The 23,316-nt window shown below is 37.6% G+C and overlaps 1 protein-coding gene across 4 annotated transcripts in view; it reads left to right on the forward strand.

The window, feature by feature from the left end:
* Positions 1-23,316, forward strand: part of SPAG17 (sperm associated antigen 17) — a 257,638-nt gene that overhangs the window by 200,957 nt on the left and 33,365 nt on the right. For all 4 annotated transcript variants that reach the window (XM_049879966.1, XM_049879965.1, XM_049879967.1 and 1 more), the window contains 8 exons: positions 2,217-2,434; positions 5,647-5,788; positions 7,708-7,862; positions 16,524-16,712; positions 19,242-19,387; positions 19,487-19,617; positions 21,416-21,543; positions 22,401-22,583. In XM_049879966.1, coding sequence (XP_049735923.1) covers positions 2,217-2,434; positions 5,647-5,788; positions 7,708-7,862; positions 16,524-16,712; positions 19,242-19,387; positions 19,487-19,617; positions 21,416-21,543; positions 22,401-22,583 — 1,292 coding nt within the window. The remainder of the gene's footprint in view (positions 1-2,216; positions 2,435-5,646; positions 5,789-7,707; positions 7,863-16,523; positions 16,713-19,241; positions 19,388-19,486; positions 19,618-21,415; positions 21,544-22,400; positions 22,584-23,316) is intronic.

The following is a 23,316-nucleotide window of genomic DNA, read 5'->3' on the forward strand; positions in this document are numbered from 1 at the left end:
AATCTACTTAAGGGTTTGCTTATGGTTGTACATTTTCAAAGGACTTTTTGCCCTCCCTGCTTAGCACCAAGTTTTAACACTGGCAACTTTTCTAGCAGTCCTGGTGGGAGAAGGGACTGGCTTATTTCTATTAATAATTGTCCTTAGTCCAAGGGAATATCCTTTTTGGGTGGAAAATTTTGGAGTGCTCTTATTTAAACTCTCCTCCAGCTTGGGCAGGCTCTGGCATTCATCTCTCCCTAAGTCCCACAAGGTTGGGAAAACCAATGCTCAAAATCACCCAGTTTGACAAAGACCCACAGGGCTAAAGCCAGCTTCAGTACTATTTTTGTACCTTTGGGGGGGTTCTCAATTTTAATCAGTCCTTAGCTTGAGTTGACCTTACTCATAGTTAAACAGATCACAAATGCATTCAAGAAGATTGTTAAAAGATATTATCCAGTTGTTTTAGTTATTCAGTGGAATCCTGAATATCTAGTCTGCCATGTTGCTAAAACTGCCTGTTTCTTTCCTCTTGCCATTGGTCTTACCCTTGACCAGTTCTCTTTGCTTCATTGGCCTGTGTACTTAAAAATGGAAAATTATAGTTAAGATTTCAGAATATATATATCTGTATGTCACCCTTTCTTCCTTCTATTCACCTCCCATATCCATCCTCATCCTTTTATGTTCAAATTTGTCCCTCAGTCTACACTGTACCAAAACTATACTTGTTTATCTTTATTGCTGTCTTTCATTTCTACTACTTCCATAACCTCCTAACTGCTTTGCTTGCTTTCATTACTATCAATTCTCCACATTCCTGCAAAAAAATCTAACTAATCTACCCACATCACTATCACTCTTAAAACTCTTTAATTTCTAAATATCACCTATAGGATAAAGTCCAGGTTAACGTACCGTAGAGGCCTGCTTAATTAACCAGTGCCTACCTTTACAGTCTCTTCTTTCAACCAAAATCTGCTTGAAATTTGTCCTCCAGTTACATTGGCCTGCTAGTAGTTGTCTGCAAATACCCTGCTATTCCTCAACACTATTCTATTTATTATGCCATTGCATGTGCTGGAATGGCCTTTTCATAGCTTACCTGTCTTGAAAAAAATAATTAAATAAATAAGAAGAGAAGGACAAAGCAGAGGAAGAAAAAGAAAAGGAAGAAAGTAGAAAAATAATTCTTGAAACACGTGCTACCCATTCTGGAGGATCTTCTCTCAACTTATTCTGAAAGTGACACTATTTTTGCTCTCCATCAATGCTCTGGAAATGTAAATGCACCTAAATGAAACCTTAGGGAAATGGACAGGCTTAGCTTCACTGGTCACCCTCCCTGCCCCCATTATTTAAGTGTGCATTGTAAGCTGAGATCCATGCCCTGAATTTAAAATCTTCCTGGAGTTAACAATCTTTTATCGTGTTTTCTTGCAATTCGGTTCTGGGTCTGAGTTTACTTCATCACTGAGATTGATAACACCAGCAATTATCATCTACAGATTACTCATCATTATGCAAATGTAGTAAACCTACCTTGATAGAAGTATTGAGATACAGTTAACTAAATTCCATGAAGGTATCTTCACTTCCATTTTTCTGTTCCAAAGGGATGGGGAGGAGATAGAGGAGGATGTATCAAATGGTGCAAAGTCATAATTAAATTGTACAAATTCCTCTTCCCTAGTGACAGGTTATAGATATGCCTGGCAAGTAAAGTTCTCCAGCTCTAGGAATGAAGGAAGGTGTTTCGTATTTATGGCTAACAAAATGATAAAATCAGGGAAATGAAGAGTTAAAAATCTAGTAAAATTCCAGAGTCCAGTAAGTCAAAAGAGAAATTATGAGTATTTGTCAAATATATGGGGAGAAAAGTAAGCTTTAAAAACCAGGGTACAGAACCCAAAATCTAAGATCCAGAGAGATGTAAGCAAGACTCAGAAGTATACAGAAATTGACCAGAATAGATATTGTTGTGCCATAGACAGTTCTGTACCTGTACGTATGCTTTGGAGACTAGGGTGTATGACAGGAGTCCAGCCAATATTCAGATAGTCATAACTTGATAGTTTTCTTTGCTGAGAAATAATTTAATTGATGAAATACCAGCTAGTACTGCCTATGCCATAACGTCTGAGGTATAGCATTCACTGTATCAAAACTTAATGATTTATATAATTGATGTTATAGTCATATTGTTGTATTTAATTTTACTTGGACTTCCACAGGAAAAGGTCACAAAAATCAGTCATCAGTGGCACATAAGAATGAAATCCATGAACCTCCCCCAGAGACAGTACAAACAGTGACTCCTGTGGAGGTTCACGTAGGCACTTGGTTTACAACCACACCTGAAGGAAATCGGATTGGCACCAAAGGATTAGAAAGAATAGCAGACCTGACCCCGCTTTTGTCCTTTAAGGCCACAGATCCTGTCAATGGAACGGTATGGCAAACTATTTTATTATCGCAATTTTTTTTTAAATCACTAGAGTCCTGAAACAGCACATAGAAAGTGCCTGACAAACAATAAATTTTCAATAAATATTTGTTATGTAATGGACAGGTGGATTAATGGATGGATAAATGGATAGATGGATTTATCTTCTCAAATCTTAAAACATCATGTGGCTTATCTGACCAACATAATGTATCATAATTCTTCTGTGAGTATGTGTGCATGTGTGTGCTTTAGATGAAGGTTACAGAACAAATTAGTTTCTCATTATACAATAATACACATATTATTTTGTGACATTGGTTGCCAACCCTGCGATGTGTCAAACATTCTCCCCTTCTCTACCTTGGGTTCCCCATTTCCATTTTGTCCAGCTTTCCTGTCTCCTCCTGCCTTCTTGTCCCTGCCCCTGGGCTGGTGTGCCCATTTAGTCTTATATAGATGGTTGAGCTACATGTATTATTGTTTGTTTGGGGGGCCTGTCTAATCTTTGGCTGAAGGAAGAACCACAGGAGTGACTTCAGTACTGAGTTAAAAGGGCTTCTGGGGGCCATACTCTCAGGGTTTCTCCAGTCTCTGTCAGATCAGTAAGTCTAGCCTGTTTTTTGTGAGTTTGAATTTTGTTCTACATTTTTCTTCCACTGTGTCTGAGTTCCTCTATTGTGATCCCTGACAGAGCAGGCAGTGGTGGTAACTGGGCACCATCCAGTTGTACAGGACTCAGTCTGGTGGAGGCTGTGGTAGTTGTGGCCCATTAGTCCTTTGGACTAATCTTTCCCTTGTGTCTGGTTTCCTTCATTATCCTTTGCTCTAGACAGTATATCATAAAATTCTTTAAGAGGCAGGTCACAAATTTTCTATACCACTTTTAAGACATATGATTAATGACGTCATGTATTTCCTTACATTGAATGTATTTGTGTATATATCATATCTTCTAGAAGGCTGTGCCTTATTCCTGCTTCTTCATGTTCACTTGCAATGAATAATAGAAATGTGTTCATGATCTTTGACTTCAAGAAACTTAGGGTGTATGGAAGGAGTTAAGACATGCTCAAATTAACTGAAGAATTCAATACCACAGAGCAACCGTAAAAAAGATTTTATTTGTAGCATAACAATAGGTAGCAAATGAGTGGTATGAAAAAAAAAAAAGATTTTGATTGTGATAGCTAATCAAAACTTCTATGTGCCAGGCTTTCAGTTAGGAAGTCTGCATACATTATCTTATTCAGTCCTCACCTCAGTGGATATTATTACACAGATGAGGAAACTAAGCCTCAGCAAATTAAGTAATGTGGTCAAGAGCACGTATGTAGGAGATGGTAGAGCCAGAATTAGAGTGAGTTGTTGGTGACTAAAAACAGCTCCCCCCATTCCTCAGCTATCCCTCTAACATCATATATGAAGCTTCCCAGCACACTCTGGATCTAAACAAGATGCAGAATTTCTTCAGGGTGCCTCATCTCTAGCTTCTGGACTCCTACCATTGTTTATAACCATGTGCTGCTGGTCACAGGCCAAATATCTGCTTGCTATTGAGATGAATTACATCTTCCAGCCAAATATGTTTTCCTTTCTTCTTCAGCCTACTTCTGAAGTAATTTCAGAATTTCTTACCTTGTTTGCTAGTCATTTTTTCTGTGAGACTCAAAGTACGAAACATCTCAGGAAGCTGGATTTTTGTTTGTTTGTGATCACTTCAAATAAGTCTCCTAAATTTAGTCCCTGATGTAAATTGTTTGGTATTTTTTTAATCAACATTTTTTATTTAACAACTCTTAAACTTTCTTATTAATCTCTACCACCATTATGGAAGCATAAGCCAACATCCAAAAGTCTGGACTCAAGCGTGAGTTAAACACCAAGCACCAACATAACAATAATGATTTACTGAGTACTCACTGGGTGCCAGACCGTGTTTTCAGTGCTTTCTGCATACTAACTCATTTAATTATCACACACACACACACAAAACGATTGTTATTTCCATTTTACAGATGAGGCAGCTAGGTTTCAGAGAAGGTTAAGTAATTTGCCCAAGATCACACAGCTCAGTAGTTGTCAAAATGCAGACCTCAGAAGGCTGCGTTCCAGACCCTGTGTGCTTAACCACCATGCAAATAGGACCAAGAATCTGACATTACCATTGGAGACGAACTTGAAAATGGATGTGTTTTTTCCCACACCTGACAGGAAGTAACACATTTTAGAGGAATAGGCACCATCCTCAGGGTGAGGCAGACGTGGTTTGAGCCCTAGTCACACTCCACTCCTGATTAGACATATGATTTAGGGCAGGTTTCTAAGCTAGGTTTTCTTACTCATATGAGGGAGATAATCAAGTTCTTTCTTGAAGTGGGATCTGAATTGCATGTCTCCATGTCCACCACATGTACACACACACCTGTGGATTTAGAGCTCCAAATAGTCAATGATTTAGCTAGTGTTTAAGGACCTGTCTGACTGTTCTTTCAGATTGGAGCACTTGCCAGTTCTAACTGAAATTTTTCCGTGATTCCTATTCTAGCCCACATACTTAAAACTCTTCAGTAGTGCTGTTTTCCCTTTTAGGATAAAATCCAAAATCCTTAATATGGCTTAAAATCCTCCCCAATCTATTATATTATAATTACACTATTATTTATATTTGGGGGGACACACTTCAATCCATGACATACTATTTTGATGACATTAGGCCCAAGATTTGCATGTGAATCCACAGTTCTCCCCATCCAGGTCAGTCCTGCAGATCAGGGGCTTTACAGCAGGAAAGATACCACATTTATCTCAACTCCGTGTCCAAGGAAATGTGACCTATGGTCATTTCCCCAGATAGACCTGGATCAGCCCAGTCCTGATGTTAACTTTTTACTCACAAATATGCTGAAGTAGAAGGGGCACCAGCTTGGAAGCCTGTCAGCTCTTAATCCAAATACCAGTCTGGCTCTTACTTGTTGAATGATCTTGAGCAAGTTTCTTAACATCTTTAAGCCTAAGTTTCCTCATCTGCGAAATGGGGATGCCGTTTCTTGCTTCCCAGACTTCTTGCAAGAATTGGATCGGGTCTATGAGATAAAACTTTCACTGATAGTCAGGATTTTGATGGTACCATTTTTGTCTTAAGTGGGGCACAAAAATAAGCACACTTAGGACTAACCACCTGGCCAAATGCTAATGCTCTGCCTTCACACATTCAGGTTATGACAACTCGAGAAGACAAAGTGGTCATCGTTGAGAAGAAAGATGGTACTCGTATAGTGGATCATGCCGACGGCACCAGAATCACAACCTTCTTTCAAGTTTATGAAGATTGTATTCCTCCAGATGATCAAGAAACAAGTAAGTTTAATTTTTCAAGACTCTGACAATATTTTATACATCTTTAACACAGAATCCTCACTATTGTTGAACACACATATAAGAAGAAAATTTTTTAATGATGTCAATCAAGTAGAATTTATGCATTCCAAAGTGGGGTCTAAGAGGACCTTTTATTATGGTCTTTATCCTCAGTAGAGACTGGAGTGATGATGGCTCTGATAGGCTGATGGAGAGTAATAACGTCTTTCGAATTTTCACCGCTAAAGTTCTATGGTCCAGATTGATGGTGATTAAAAGCTAATAATTGTGCCCTAACTGTCCTGGACATCATCCCTCAGACTTGTTTCTTTGGATCCTTAAGGCATCTCATTTGCATAAATAGGTGACCACCTATAGGTCTTCCTTAAATCTGAGCGTGCCCCTCATTGTCAGGAAGATTGTATGTGTGAAAAGAAAGCTGCAGCTGCTAATTAACTGGAACCTGCTCAGATAACCTAAAAGCCTACTGTCCTTCCTAACCCAAATTTAAACAAGATTTTTAGAGAAAAGTTATCCCCTTGACTCTGTTTTCTTTAACACCAAAGTTTGCTTAGTGCATTAAATGCCGCAATGCCAAATTAAGTGCAACGAAATTGGAAAGTTAGTGAAAAAAGGGGAACTTTCGCACAGCACTGACTAGAGTGGAAATTAAAACAGCCATTTGGAAGGATAGTTTAAAAATATCTAGTAAATTGAAAATGTGCATACCATATGACACATTAACCCTACTTCTGAGTATATGTATAAAGAAACTCTTACGTACCATATTTTTACACAAATAACACAAGCATTATACTTTTTTTTTTACCAATCACACCCTCCCCAGGCAAGGTATTTTCATAAGCACATTATGTTAATATGAAAATACTTCGTGGAAGGAGGGTGCAGTTGGCAAAAATTATGATGCGTGCATTAATTGCATAAAAATATGGTATTTGCACAAGCAAATACAGGGGTGTTCCTCAAGGCACCAGGTATAAAATTCAGATATTGGAAAAAATGTAAATGTTCATCAGTGGCAGAATAGAAACAATAAAATGTTGTATATTCTTACAAAAGAATACTATATAGCAGTTGAAAGGAACATGCACACACAGACATATATACAAACAACATACATTAAGATGGCTCCAAATTCATTGCTGTCAAGTTGATTCCTACTTATAGCGACCTTATAGGACAGAGTAGAACTACCCCATAGGGTTTGTAAGGCTGTACTTTTTCCAGAAGCAGACTGCCACACCTTTCTCCCATGGAGCAGCCGGTGGGTTTGAACATTTTGGTTGGTAGTCGGGCACTTAACTATGTACCACCAGTGCTCCTGTCAAGGTGGTCAGAGGTCTCAAAACATTGTTAAGTGAAAAAAGCAGGTGTAGAATGATACATAAATACATAATTTATGTGAATTTAAAGCATACTTAAAATATTTCGTACATATATTTTATAAAAGATAAAAATGGGTTGTGAGAGAGGGGAATAAACCCAAAGATAAGGATAAAAGTGAATTTCAAGTTTATAATTTTTTTCATATATATGTATTAAAATTTTTTAAGGAAATATGGCAAAATGTTACCAAGTATAAATTTTGATTGATGGATACATGAGTAGTCAAATTATATTTCATGCTTTTCCGAATGTTTTAAATTTCTCAAAATAGAAAAAGTAGTGAGAACAAGACAATACACTAAATTAAGTCCAAAGATTTCCTCTAAAATGACAAAGAGAGTAGGCCACACTCTAACCCTGTGGAATTCTCAGCACTTGGTCTCTACTTTCCAATTGTGTTATTTCCACGGGAGGGCCACCCAGCCAGGAGACAGCCGCAGAATCAGCAGGCTGAGGCCTGTTTCCCAACAAATGCCTCCCAGCAGATCTGCTAACCTTGCATTTGCTCATAGCCGAAGGTCTTCAGAGTGTCACCAGGCAGGTGAAGTGCGTGCGGATAGAGAGCTCACACTATGCCACTGTCATCACCAACTGCGAGGACAGTAGCTGCTGTGCCACCTTTGGGGATGGAACGTCTGTAATCGCAAAGCCACAGGGAACATACCAGGTAGGTGTAGGAGAAAAATGAGGAGGGCCAAAGATAAGTATCCATTCTGCTAAGAAAAGCCCACCTCTCAGGGCAATGGAAAGCCCTGCAATGTAGACAGCTATTGTCCCTTTTTCTTACCTGATCTTAAAATACACTTCTCTTGTCATTCTCTTTTTATCTGTGAAGGCTCTTTTTACAAGTCATTTCAGAAAGACATTGCCCTGTTTGTTTTATAAAGAATTTAATACCTTTGAATCAAATATATGAACCAAAACATATTTGCAGAGGGTCCCTTATATGCTGCCACTGTGAGTGTTATAAGCACGTTCATAACCTGGCTCATGCCTACCAGACCAGCTTCATCTCCTGCCACCTCTATCCTCATTCTTACTCTCCAGTCCATTCCCACTCTACCTAATCCCCTAATCCCCTCAGAGTAGATGGAGAGGTGGGAGGGAGCATACGGTGTGTATGGAGGAGGGCAGCTCAGCTTGCCTAGCTGAAGCAAAGCTTTGTCCTTGGAAGGAGGGAGGAGAGCACTACACGTACCTCCCTCCACCATCCTGTACTTCCCTATTAAAGACAATCACCCCTTGTCAGCCTGCAGTCCCTTCAGTCTTGGGAGGATTTTTTCCTTTGCCTTTCCACTTGCTGGAGCAGGGGAGCCAAGACCAAAATGTCACACTGAATGTCACAAAATACTGAGAGTTCAGAGCCAAGAAGATAATAGATAAAACCTCATTAACAAACATTTGTTACTGTGAAAGTTACTGAAGGCAGTTTATTTCTCCTATCTCTCCTAATACTGTTATTCTAATCCCTTTTCATCTAATTAGATTGTTATGAGGCAAGGAAGATGCTGAAATTGAGAGATGACTGTGAAATGTTGCAATTGGAGAACCAAAAAAAAAACCAATTGCTGTTGAGTCAATTCTGACTTACGATGAACTCATGTGTCAGAGTGGCTACTGTGCTCCATAGGGTTTTCAGTGGCTGATTTATGGAAGTAGATCACCAGGCCTTTCTTCCAAGGTGCCTTTGTGTAGACTCCAACCTCCAACCCTTTGGTTAGCAGCTGAGCAGGTTTAATAATTTGCACAACCCGGAAGAAAGTGCTTTTTTTTTTTTTTAAACTTCTGAATGTCCATTTTTTAGCCAGGTTGGAAGCATCCATATCCTAGCCCCATATGTCCTAGCAGACATCATTAGAATCTGTTAAGATTCTGTGATGAGGCTTGCTTTTGCCTTATTTTTAAGATCCCACCAAGCCCTAATGGTTCCAACTATAAGGGCAAAGGGGTTTTGAATCATGAAAACAAACACATGCTGGAATAAGCTTTCTGACTACTCTTCCATATGAGACTGATTTAGCCTAAGTGATTCCTTTGAGGAAGATATGGAAATGTAAAAAAATCATTTATAACAGTACTACTGAAAAGGACTTCAAGAGCCCTTTATTAGCAGTGTCATAAACAAATGTCATAACACAAGGTGGCTTATCCTCTACTTATGGCATGTTATATCGGTTGAAAGAGGCAAGCTTTATAATAAATGCTGAGTAGGACAATTTTGTCAAATTGTGGAACTTTATTTTCTAACTGGCTTTCAGGTTAGTAAAAGGAAATATCTAGTAAAGGATATGCTATTTTTGCCAGATTGAGTCTGTAGGCTTCGATTTAGATGTTTCCAGGTAAACTTCCTGGAAGGAAAGTTGTCCTGTCCCTTTATCAAGAACTCCACCGACTGGTTTAAGTGTTCATTCAGGCTCCAGAGTTCCAAAATAGTTGGTTTCAATTGCTCTTTCTAGTAAAGTTATTTTGAGGGAGGAACTGACCTCTAGAGCTTCTTATTCTGCCATTTCATGTGATGTCACTCACTTTTTTTCTTTTTCATTTAAAAGACAACTGCATAAAGCAACACTTATAAAAGTGTGTTGATGGGATTATAGCATATAAAGATATAATTTTCGTGACACTAATAGGATGAAGGAGACAAGATGGAATGGGCCTAAACAGGAGCATTGTTTGTGTGTACTATTGAAATTAAGTTGATATTAATCCAATCTAGACTGTTATAAATTAAGAAATTAATTGTAATCTTCAGGGCAGCACTAAGAATATTACTAAAAAATATAGAGTAAAAGAAATGACAAAAGAATAAAAGTGTGTTAAAATACTATTTAACACAAAAGAAGGCAGTAATAGAGGAATACAGGGGAAAAATGACAAGATGTATAGAAAACAAATAGAAAATGGCAGATGTAAATCCTACCCCACTGGAAGTACATTAAATATAAATGGATTAAACATTCTGACCAAAAAGCAGAGATTGGAAGAATGGATTGAAAAAGCATGACCCAACTCTATGCGGTCTACAAGGGACATACTTTAGATTCGAATACACAAATGGAATTACAAGCTGGAAAGAGATACGCATGCAGACAGTAACAAAATGAGGGCTGGAGTGGTTAGTCTAATATTAGACAAAACATACTGTAAGATAAAATGTTATCAGAGAAAAAGATATGAAATATTAAAAATATCATGTTGTAATAATAAAAGGGTTACTCCATCAAGAACACATACCTATTATAAACATATATGTGTTTAACAACAAGTACTAAAACATATGAAGCAAAACCTAGCAGAATTGAAGTGAGAAATAGACAATGTGACAACAATAGTCAGAGACTTTCATATCTCACTCTCAGTAATTGTTAGAAGAGCTATACAGAAGATCAGAAAGAAAATAGAGGACTTGAACAATACAATAAATCAACTAGACCTAACAGACATATATAGAACTCTCCAGTCAACAAGAAAGAATATGTATTCTTCTCCAGTACACATGGATCATACTCCAGGATACATCATATGCTAAATCACAAAACCACTCGCTAAATTTAAAAGGACTTAAATCATTCAAAGTATGTTTTCCCACTACAATGGAATAAAATTAAAAACCATAACAGAAATAAATTTGGGAAATTTACACACATGCGGAAATTAAACACACTCCTAAATAATCAATGAATTAGAAATCAAAAGGGAATTTAGAAAATAACTTTGAGATGAATGAAAATGAAAACACAACATGCCAAAACTTATGGAGTACAACAAAAGCTTACTTAGAAGGAAGATTAATGCTGTAAATGACTATGTTAAAAAACAAAAACTAAACCTGTTGTTGCCAAGTCAGTTCTGACTTGTGGTGACCCCATGTGTTACAGAGTAGAACTGCTCTATAGGGTTTTCTTGGCTGTAGTCTTTACAGGCAGATCACCAGCCCTTTCTTCGGTAACACCACTGGGTGGGTTCAAACCACCAACCTTTAGGTTAGTAGTCAAGCACAAACTATACCATTCAGGGACCTCATTAAAGACAATTCAAACTCATAAGGCAAACTTCTACTGTAACTTAAAAAAAAAAAAACTTCCCACAAAGCAAACCTCAGTCCCAGGTGGCTTCACTGGTGAATTCCACCAAGCATTTAAAGAAGAATTAACCATAATCAATCTTTCATAAAGTCTTCAAAAATAGGAGAGGAAAGACTACTTCCCAACTCATTCTATTAGGCCAGTATTACCCTGATACAAAAACCAGAAAAGTTATTACAAGAAAAGAAAACTGCAAACCATTCTCCCATTTAAATATTGATGCAAAAATTCTCAACAAGATACTAATAAACCAAATCCAGAAACATATAAAAAAGATTATGCACCATCACCAAGTGGGATTTATTCCAGCAATGAAAAGTTGTTCAACATACAGAAATCAACCAATGTAATACACGGTATTAATAGAATAAAAGACAAAAAAAACACATGCTCATCTCAATACATGCAGAAAAAGCATTTGACAAGATTTCACACCCCTTCTTGATTAAAAACTACCCACTTGATACACAAGGAATAGAAAGAAACTTCCTAAACATCCACAGCTGACATCATGCTTAATGGTGAAAGATTGAATGCTTGGCCCCTAAGATCAAGAATGAGACAAGGATGTTTACTTTTACCATTTCAATTCAATATTTTACTTAAGGCTCCAGCCAGGGCAGTTAGGCAAGAAAAATAAATAAAAGACATCCATATTGGAAAGAAGTAAAACTATATTTGCATATGGCATGATCTTATATTTAGAAAATTTACACACACACACTCATAAACCTATTAGAACTAATAAACAAGTTCATCAAGGTTGCAGGATGCAATATTAATATCTAAAAATTGATTTTTTGTTATGTAGTTCTATACATTTGCAATGAACAATCCAAAAATAATATTAAACAATTTAATTTCAAATTCCATTTTATTAGGAATAAATTTAACAAAAGAAGTGCAAGACTTGTACACTGAAACTACAAAACACTGCTGAAAGAAATTAAAGAAGACCTAAATAAATGAAAAGATATCTCATGTTTATGAATTGGAAGACTTAATATTACTAAAATGGCATTACCCTCCAAATTAATCTACTGATTTAGTAAAGCTCCTATAAACATTTCAACTGCTTTTATTGAAGAAATTGTCAAGGTGATACTAAAATTTACATGAAAATGCTAGAGACCCAGGGTAACCAAGACAATCTTTAAAAAAGAACAAAATTGTATGACTAACCCTTCCCAATTTCAAATATACCATAATTCAGACATTGTGGTACTAGAATAAGGATAAACATAGATCAATGGAAAAAAATGAGAGTAAATTCACCATCAACTTATGGCCAATTGGTTTTTTTATAAGATACCAGGACAATTCAATAGGGAAAGAATAGTCTTTTCAGCATATGGTAAATGAAGTGAACTCTACTTCTCACCATACACAAAAACGAACTTGAAATGCGTCAATGATCCAAATGTAAGACCTGAAAATAGAAAGTCTTTGAAGAAAACATAGCCAAAGATGTCTGCGACCTTGAATTAGGTGATGATTTCTTAGATATGACACCAAAAGCACAAGAGGCAAAAGAAAAAATAGACAAATTGGATTTAATAAAAATTTTTGTGTTTCTAAGTATATCACCAAGAAAGTGAAAAGACAATCCTTAGAATGGGAGAAAATATTTGAAAACCACATATCTGATAAGGGCCTGTTGTTGTTAGGTGCCTTGGAGTCGGTTCCTACTCATAGCGACACTACATAAAACTGAATGAAACACTGCCCAGTCCTGTGCCATCCTCACAATCGTTGTTATGCTTGAGCTCATTGTTATAGCCACTGTGTCAATCCATCTTTTTGAGAGTCTTCCTCTTTTTCGCTGACCCTGTACTTTACCAAGCAAAGTATGTGAGATGAAGTCTTGCCAACCTTACTTTCAAGGAGCATTCTGGCTGTATTTCTTCCAAGACAGACTCATTTCTTCTTCTGACAGCTCTTGGTATATCCAACATTCTTCGCCAACACCGTAATTCAAAGGCATCAATTCTTCTTCGGTCTTCCTTATTCATTGTCCAGCTTTCGCATGCATATGAGGTGATTGAAAACATCATGGGTCAGGCTTCGGTACTCAAAGTGCCATCTTTGCTTTTTAAACTTTTAAAGAGGTCTTTTGCAGCAGATTTGCCAGTGCGGTACGTCATTTGATTTCCTGATGATTGTGGACTCAAGTAAGATGAAATTGTTGACAACTTCAATCTTTTCTCCATTTATGATGATGTTGCTTATGGGTCCAGTTGTGAGGATTACATGTCAGTTAAAAAAACAAAAATCCAAGTCCTCTCTTGAATCCAGCTTGAATTTCTGGCAGTTTCTGTACTGCTGCAACCATTTTTTGAATGATCTTCAGCAAAATTTTACTTATGTGTGATATTAATGGTATTGCTTGATAATTTCCACATTCTGTTGGATCACCTTTCTTTGGAATAGGCACAAATATGAATCTCTTCCACTCGGTTGGCCAGGTAGCTGTCTTCCAAATTTCTTGGCATAGAAGGATGAGCACTTCAGTGCTGCATCAGTTTGTTGAAACATCTCAACGGGTATTTTGTCAATTCCTGGAGACTTGCCTTTCGCCAGTGCCTTCAGTGCACCTTGGACTTCTTCCTTCAGCACCATCTGTTCTTGATCATATGCTACCTCCTGAAATTGTTGAATGTTGACCAATTCTTTTTGGTACAGTGACTCTGTGTATTTCTTCCATCTTCTTTTGATGCTTCCTGCATCATTCAATATTTTGCCAATAGAATCCTTCAAAATTACAACTCAAGGCTTGAATTTTTTTCTTCAGTTTTTTCAGCTTGAGAAATACTGAGGATGTTATCCTTTTTGGTTTCCTAAAGACCTCCAGGTCTTTCCACATTTCGTTATAATATTTTGCTTTGTCTTCTCAAGCTGTCCTTTGAAATCTTCAGTTCAGCTGTTTTACTTCATTGTTTCTTCCATTCACTTTGGCTACTTTACATTCAAGAGCAAGTTTCATAGTCTCTTCTGATGTCCATTTTTGTCTTTTTTTTTTTTTTCTTTCAAGTCTTTTTAATGACCTTTTGCTTTCTTTATGTATGATGTCCTTGATGTCATCCCACAACTCGTCCGGTCTTTGGTCATTAGTGTTCAATGCATCAAATCTATTATTGGGATGGACTCAATATCCACCATCTTGGTGGACTCAATATCAAGGTTGTATTTTGGCTCTCATGGACTTGTTCTAATTTTCCTCAGCTTCAACTTGAACTTGCATATGGGCAATTGGTGGTCAGTTCCACAGTTGGCCCCTGGCCTTGTCCTGACTGATGATATTGAGCTTTTTCATCATCTCTTTCTACAAATGTAGTTGATTTGATTCCTGTGTTTTCCATCTGGTGAGGTCCATGTGTATAGTTGCTGTTTATGTTGTTGAAAAAAGATATTTGCAATGAAGAAGTCATTGGTCTTGCAAAATTCTGTCATGTGATCTCCAGCATTGTTTTTATCTCCAAGACCATATTTTCCAACTACCGATCCTTCTTCGTTTACAATTTTTGTATTCCAATCACCAATAATTATTAATACATCTTGATTGCATGTTTGATCAATGTCAGACTGCAGAAATTGGTAAAAATCTTCAGTTTCCTCATCTTTGGCATTAGTGGTTGTTGAATAAATTTGAATAATAGTTGTATTAACTGGTCTTCCTTGTAGGCATATGGATATTATCCTATCACTAACAGCATTGTACTTCAGGATAGATCTTGAGATGTTCTTTTTGGCTATAAATGTGATGCCATTTCTCTTCAATTTGTCCTTCCCAGCATAGCAGGCCATATGATTTTCTGATTCAAAACAGCCAATACCAGCCCTTTTCAACTCACTAACGCCTAGGATATCAATCTTTATGTATTCCATTTCATAAGGCCTAGTGTCCAGAATATATAAACGATTCCTGCAATTCAGTAATGAAATGACAAATAACTAAATTACAAAATAGATAAAGGATTTGAATAGACATTTCTTTAGAGGATACACAAATCGCCAACAAGGATATGAAAGGATTTTCAACAACATTAGCCATTAAGGGAATGCAAATTTCGATGTCTATAATAAAAAAGATGACAATAACAAGTATTACCAAGGATTTGGAGAAAGTAGAACCCTCATATATTGCTGGTAGGAATGTAAAATGGTACAGCCAGTATGGAAAACAGTGCGGCAGTTGCTTAAAAAGTTAAACATAGAGCCATCGTAGGACTCAGCAATTCCATTCCTAGGTATACACCCCCGGGGGGGGATATCCACACAAAAACTTGTGCACAGATGTTTATAGCAGCATTATTTATAATAGCAAAACTATACAAACAGCCCAACTGTCCATCAACTCATTAATGGATATACAATGGAGTATTACTTGTTCATAAAAAAGGTATGAAGTATTGATACATGCTACTACACGAATGAACCTTAAAAACATTATGCTAAGTGAAAGAAGTCAGACACAAAAGGCTACATATTGTATGATTCTATTTATCTGAAAAGTCCAAAATAGGCAAATCCATCAAGATAAGAAAGTAGACTAGTGGTTGCCAGGGGTTAGGCAGTGAAGGTAATGAGGAGTGACTGCTAATGGTACAGGGTTTATTTTTTGGGTGGTGAAAATGTTCTGAACTTAGTGGTGATGGTTTTACACATTGTGAATATACTAAAAACCATTGAATTGTACACTTTAAAAGGATGAATTTATAATATGTGGGTTATATCTCAATTTTAAAATGGTCTATCTGATCCAGACATCCTTATACAGAAGTTATTACTCTAGGATAGTGTCAGAGGAGTGACAACAAGTAAGAACTTCTGAGGGCATTTGTCCTATGGCTTTTGACCCTCTTGGAGATGGTTCTTGCCCAAGAACATAAAGAAACCAAATATTTTGAATAAGGCTAAGTGTCTTCACCTCAGTCAAAATATATGAAATATCTGAAATAAAAGGACACAGGGCAATTACTTAGAAGAGACACCCAAATGAGTAGGTAAAATGTGAGTACACAGGAGAAATTATACCTTGGTCATTCAGTTTGTCTCCATATCACGTAGTCCTTCCTAAACCTTAAATCCTTTCTTGGATAATGCTTTCTTTCAGTAAGCACTAAGTTTGTGGCTAGGATCTATAAAAAAAAAAAAAATTAACCTTTTTTCCTAAAATGGTTTTCCAAGTCTCTCAAATTGAACAAGAATTTTTTTTAAATTCCCCCTTTCTGTTACCCTTCCAGGTGTTACCTCCAAACACAGGCTGTCTTTATATTGATAGAGATTGTTCAGCTATATATAGCCATGAATCAAGCAGTGATATATACCATCCTTTCCAAAAGCGTGAACAGCTGAGAGCTAGCAGGTACATCATGAAGCACACATCAGAGGTTGTCTGTGAGGTCATGGATCCTGAGGGAAACACTTTCCAGGTAAAGTGAATTTTTAATATGAAGAGAGAGTCTGTGACTTTGCTTTTGAGATATTTCACACCAGACAGCTTCCACAGCTTTTTACCTTAATTCCCTTGGGATTAATCATTCGCTTACTGCCAAGATGTTGGGCAAACCATAATGAGTGTTAGTTTCTTTTCTTTGATTCTCAAATGTGCTTCCACAGGGGAGGGCAAGCCCACCAGTTGGGGTGATAGAAATGCTAAAGCCAAATAAATCATCAGAACAGAAAGGAAGAAACATAAGCAGATATTAAAAATAATGCCGACAAAAAGGAATGACGTAAGAATGGTTTGTACTAAGGCTGAAGTGAGAGCAGACACATGGGGCAGCAGATGAGGTTGTTGATCAGTCAGAGTTCATGGTCAGAAATATCAGTTAATGAGAATTCAGGCTGGGCTGCAGTTGGGGAGGTAGAAAGCCTGAAGAGGTGCTCGGCTATTCCATGCTAGAGCTTTATCTTCTGTTCTTCTATCCATCTGCACCATGACTATCCCCTTACCTCTAGGCCACCAACCGGTTGCTGGTGAGTTGATTTTGACTCATGGCCATCCCATGTGTATCAGAGTAGAACTGTGTGCCATAGGGTTTTTAATGGCTGATTTTTCAGAAGTAGGTCACCAAATCTTTCTTCTGAGGTACTCCTGGGTGGACTTGAACCTCTAACCTTTCAGTTAGCAGCCGAGCACTTTAACCATTTGTACCACCCAGGAACTCCGCTTGTAGGCCAGGCATTGGCAAATCACAGCCCTGTGGCCACTTGTTTTTGTATAGTTTGTTACATTTGGAAACTCTGTGGGGCAATTCTACTCTGTCCTATAGTGTCTCTATGAGTCAGAATCGATTTGATGGCAGTGGGTTTTTTTTTTTTGAGGGGGGTTACATTTTTAAATAGTAGGGGAAAAAAATCAGAAAAAGAAGAATATCACACGACATAAAAATTATGAAATTCAAATTTCAGTGTTACTACATAAAGTTTAGTTGGAACACAGCCATGCTCATTTGTTTACATATTATCTATAGCTGCTTTTGCATGATAGTTGCAACAGACTCTATGGCCAGCAAACACTAAAATATTTACTATCTAGTTCTTGACAGAAAAAAAAAAAAAAAAACATTTGCCAACCCTTGCTCTAGGCTCTCTTTATCTTTTCCCCCCACCTCACACCTTACCTAACAGAAGAATTTCATGTGTCAGCTACCAGGTAGAGAAATTATTTTTTTAGATTTGGAGCTGTACCACAAATTTGGAGTCCCAGCTTTGTCTTGGTACACAGACAAGCACTGATCCACCTTATTTTTTCTTTGTTAACTAAATGAGATTTGTTCACAGCATGAAGTCAGGCTGCTAACAAATTTCAATTTACAATAAATTTGAAGTAGAAACTTTAAGCCCAAAACCCTCTGCGTTGAAATGTATGGGTCATCCAATCCAAGCATTCTTGCATGCTTTGTCCCTCCTCTTGGACATTCCTCCAGTGGTCTTTAGCCTGACCCACGCTCCTTTCTGAGGAGACCCATGGCATATCTGGACAGCTCTGATGGCTAGAACATTTTTTCTGATATTGGTACTAAGTCCGTTTCCATATGTCACCTACTCATGAGTCCTAACACTGTCCTAGGAATCACAAAGGGTAAGCCTCTTCCCATGTGATTGTCTTTTAAATATTGTAAGACATGGCACAAATGGTTAAGTACTCAACTACTAGCTGAAAGGTTGTCAATTCGAACCCTGCCTTGGGTCAGGCCTAGTGATCTGCTTACGAAAGCGCAGTTCTACTCTGCATACATGGGTTCACCACGAGTGGTAATGGACTCCATGGCAGCTGCCAACAACAATCATATGAGTAAAGCAGTGAGTAGAATTCTTGCCTTCCATGCAGGAGACCCAGGTTCTATTCCCAGCCACTGCACTTCATGTGTAGCCACCACTTGTTTGTCAGTGGAGGCTTGAGTGTTGCTGTAAGGGTGAACAAGTTTCAATGGAGCTTCTAGACTAAAACAGATTAGGAAGAAAGGCCTAGAGATCCACTTCTAAAACTTAGCCAGTGAAAACTCTATGGATCAAAATGGTTCAATCCCATTGTACATCAGATCACCATGAGTTGGAGGACAACCTGAAGGCAGCTAACAACATCATATAAATATCCTCTCCTTTATGTTTAAATTCCAATTCCTTTAAATAATCCTCAGAGGATATGGTTTTGAGTCCCCGCCCCATGTGAGTCACCTTTCTCTGCCTCTGACTATGTTACATTTTGTCTCTCAGTTTGTTTCCACATCATAGGTGTGGATTATAACTAGAGATGTGCTCTTAAGTTTTCACTTTTATTAATGCAAGTTTATGCATTATTTCATATTTAGTGAGAAAATGCCTTGCAAGTAAACATCTCTGATTTTCTGAGTATACGAAAAGATTGTCTGCTCTCTCAAATTGGACCAGCAGATATGTAAGCTTTATGGCATTCCCCCCACCCGCTTTGGCTGCTTATACACTTTGTCCCTTAGGTCATGGCTGATGGTAGTGCATCAACTGTGTTACCTAATCAAAACCTTGAAGAGGATGTAAGTTCAAATACTGAAGGCTATGAGGGTTTATCATCTCTTCACCTCCAGAAGAATCATCTGCAAATCTATGGTGAACATGTCCCCAGGTAAATAATAAGACCTTTTTTTTTTTTAATTCCAAGGTAAAAAAGTATTTTAACAGAATATGTCAAGTGATTAGATATTTATTCTTCAAATTTATTCAGGTTTTTTATTATCTATGCTGATGGATCAGGAGTGGAACTCCTTCGAGACAGTGACATAGAGGAATATCTGTCCTTGGCATATGGAGAATCCATGACTGTAGTTCTTCAAGAGCCAGTACAGGAACAGCCAGGTAGAAAAGCCATACTACCTGGAATTCACTTCGCCAATTCTCATCCCCGTTATGATTCAATCCATCATCTTCTGTACTTTTTCCCCTTTGTTTGCTTTTCTACTTCACTTTCCACCTATCAGGCCATGTTGACCTATTCATGTAGTTGCTTGAATTTATGTTCATATCAAGCTATATCTGAGCATGAACCTATATAAACTTTTTGTATATGAGTGCTTTTCCCATCTATGAGCAGACTTCTGTCTATGTTTTGGCATATACGTAGATGCCTATTTATGTGTTCATTTTATCGTAGAGGGAAAAAAGCAAAGTGAGGTATCTCTTGTAAGTTCACTGGCATTGTCTTGATGATATTTAATACAATAGGAAAGTGCATGTGATATGTATGCTAGAATGCCAACTCGAAATAGGTGTTATGTAAGTTATAGTCATTGGGCATCTTATGTTGTCTTAATCTATTTCAGCAAAATCAGTGTGGCTGGAGGTTATAGAGACATAGGGAAACCATTAGTGTATATAATAATGTGTGTATTTAAACATATATGTATACACACACACCTGCATGTTGTCTGTGTACAAAAAACAATGTGCTGTGTCTAGGTTTATGTGTGCGCTTGTTTTTATCTTCTCTCTGTTTGATGGGATATATTTTGTGTGCATTCACTAATATGCCTGCATCTCTGGGGGCTTATATCTTATAGCATCTCAGTGTGCATGCACAGTATAATATACCTCATTCTTCGTGAATATGGCTCTGGCTGGCTACGCAGGGCATGTGTGGAACTGTGCAAGAATAAGAATTCATTTCAAACTGCTTTGTCAGCCAGTCATGTAACTAATATCCACTTGACAACCCACCATGTGCCAAACACTGATTGGGTGTTAGGAATACAATGGAGAACTAAGACAGACATGGAGCCTGCTTTCATGAAGCTTCCAGTTTCATAAGCTAATCAGGTGCTAATTAAATAGTCACACAAATAACTGTATAATTATAAATTGGGATAAGGCCTGTGAAGGAAAGAAACATGGTTCCATGAGAGTATCTAACAGAGGAACCCAATGAATTCTAGAAGGCTTCCCTGAAGATTCTTGAGCCAAGAGTTGGTAGGTGAGTAGGGCTTAATTAAAGCAAGCAAGAGAACTTTTCTGAAAGAAGGAATACATATGAGGAAGCATAAAGCATTCAAAGAACAGAAAAAAGAAAGGCGGTACAAAGTAGCTAAGGCACAGAGAAGGAGAATGGTGCAAGTTGGTCAGGGGCCAGAAAAGGGTAAGGACTTCTGTTTTTTCCCATAAGCAATGGGAAACCAAAGAAGAGTTTTAATCATGAACTAACATAATTAGTCATTCTGGTTTCAGAGGGAGGCTCATTCACAGAGTAAATATTAATAGAAAAGCTAACAGTTGCTATAATCTAAAACAGGATCTCTCTATCCTTAGTCTAGGATAGGGTCAACAGAGAACAGAGAAGTGGATGGACCCAAGAAATGCTTAGTAGCAGAACTGATGGCATCGGTTATGGGTAGGATGCAGTTGTTGAAGGACAGTGAAGTGTCGGTCTATACTCCTAAAAAAAAAAAAAAAGTGAGCTAAATCCAGCCTTCGGGTGTTGTAGTGACTATAAGCCTCATCCTGCTTAGATTGTAAACTCCTTAAACATAATCACTGTGTCTCATTTACATCACTATGTAGAAGGAAGTTCAAAAAGTGCTTGTTGAACTTAATGAATACCTATTGAGTTTCTCAGAATCATTTTGATGTAAAAATGATCTTCCAATAACTGTCTTTGAACCAGGTGCCCTGAGCATCACCGTCCTTCGCCCTTTTCAGGAAGCATCGCCATGGCTGATGAAGAAAGAATTGGATACAATTGTTCCTCCTAATCTCCAGTCAAGGTCATGGGAGACATTTCCCCCAGTTGAGGTATACATTTTCCTGCTGAAAAGGCATTTTTTTTGCATATTCACTCATCAGTGGACCAGAGTCTCAGGTCTTCTCCTATATATTTATAAATTTTCATCCTTTTTATGTAAAATTTTAATGGGTTTAAGAAGTTGTATATTTGAAGATTTTAACGTTTATAGATGTGGTGATCAAATTTTAGGGACATATACCAAACCAAAAAGCCAAACCCATTGCTGTTGAGTCGATTCAGACTCATAGTGACCCTATAGGACAGAGTAGAACTTCCCCCATAGGGTTACCAAGGAGCACCTGGTGGATTCAAACTGCTGACCTCCTGTTTAGCAGCCAAGCTCTTAACCACTGCATCACCAGGGTTCCTAGGGACATATAAACCAAAAAACCAAACCCACTGCCTTCGAGTCAATTCTGACTCAGAGCGACCCTGTAGGACAGAGTAGAGCCGGCCCATAGAGTTTCCAAGGAGCGCCTGGTGGATTCGACCTGCTGACCTTCTGGTTAGCAGCCATCGCACTTAACCACTAGATCACCAGGGTTTCCCAAGGGACATAGACTGACTGTTTAATCTCAATTTTATTTACTTTATCCTGTATTGCAGGAGAAAACTCTCCAGTACAGTTATAAATTTTTCCTTATAGTTTGTGGAAATTTTTGAGGACAGGGATCATTTTTTTTTTCACTGTTGTATTCCCTAACAAATGGTTCCTAATGTAGTCTCTACCTAATAAGTACTTAGTAAAAAAATTTCTATAAAGTCACTATGAGTTGGAATCTATTAGATGGCAACAGATTAAAAAAAAAAAATCTATTGTTAAACTATTCTGATTTCATTGGTGCTTGTTTTGTTTTGTTAACAGAAAAAAACTCCAGGGCCTCCATTTGGCACTCAGATTTGGAAAGGCCTTTGCATTGGGTCCAAACAGCTAGTATGTGCCCCGGCCCCTATACTCAAGAGTCCCAATGTGCTACAGATCCGCCAGTTCATCCAGCATGAGGTCATAAAGAATGAGCTGAAACTAAGACTGCAGGTTTCCCTTAAGGTAATGGAATTCAGGTAACCTAACCCAAAAGAATCAGGAACAGGGCAATTATTCCTCTCAGTTTCCTGAGGAAACTGAAATTGTGTAATTCTACCAATATTTATCCAATGAAATGCATGAATGTCAGTCTCTCAGAGGTTAGAAGGTTGAGAGGTAGAAAATATTTAATGGTTCACATAAGTTGTAGGAAACATTAAGAGACCCAAAAGACACTGAGAAGATAAGTAATCTTTATATATGATTGCTGGATGGAGTCCTTCTTTCTTGCTATATGGAAAAGTGGTCTAATACCCCTGGGAAAAAATAAAACCATATATTAATCTGATAATTGCCCGTGAAAGAAAAGGGTTACTGGGAGAAAAAGTTTTGGGAAATGGTCTAAGTATTTGTAAATGTATAGTTAATTGTATAACATCTCACTCTCTAGTTTGTGTTTGGTCTATTTTTATATACCCAGCACCTGGTATAGAGCAGGGAATCATTAAGTTTTTGTGGAAAAAGTGAAATGTACATTTCCTGCAAGCAAAAGAATGGACTAAGCAACTTATATTTATAGATAGAATGATAAATATTAGACCTGGAAAAGATCCTAGAAATTATCTAATTCAACTCTCCATTTTATTGATAAAGAAGCTAAAGTGCAGAGTGAAAAGCAAGCCCTCTCTGAGGTCTCCACACAATTCTAATATCCTGTGGTTCTTCAGGCTTTGTTTTTGGACTTTTCAGGTCTTTT

This window comes from Elephas maximus, chromosome 3 (assembly GCF_024166365.1).
Source record: "Elephas maximus indicus isolate mEleMax1 chromosome 3, mEleMax1 primary haplotype, whole genome shotgun sequence".
Lineage (NCBI taxonomy): Eukaryota > Metazoa > Chordata > Mammalia > Proboscidea > Elephantidae > Elephas > Elephas maximus.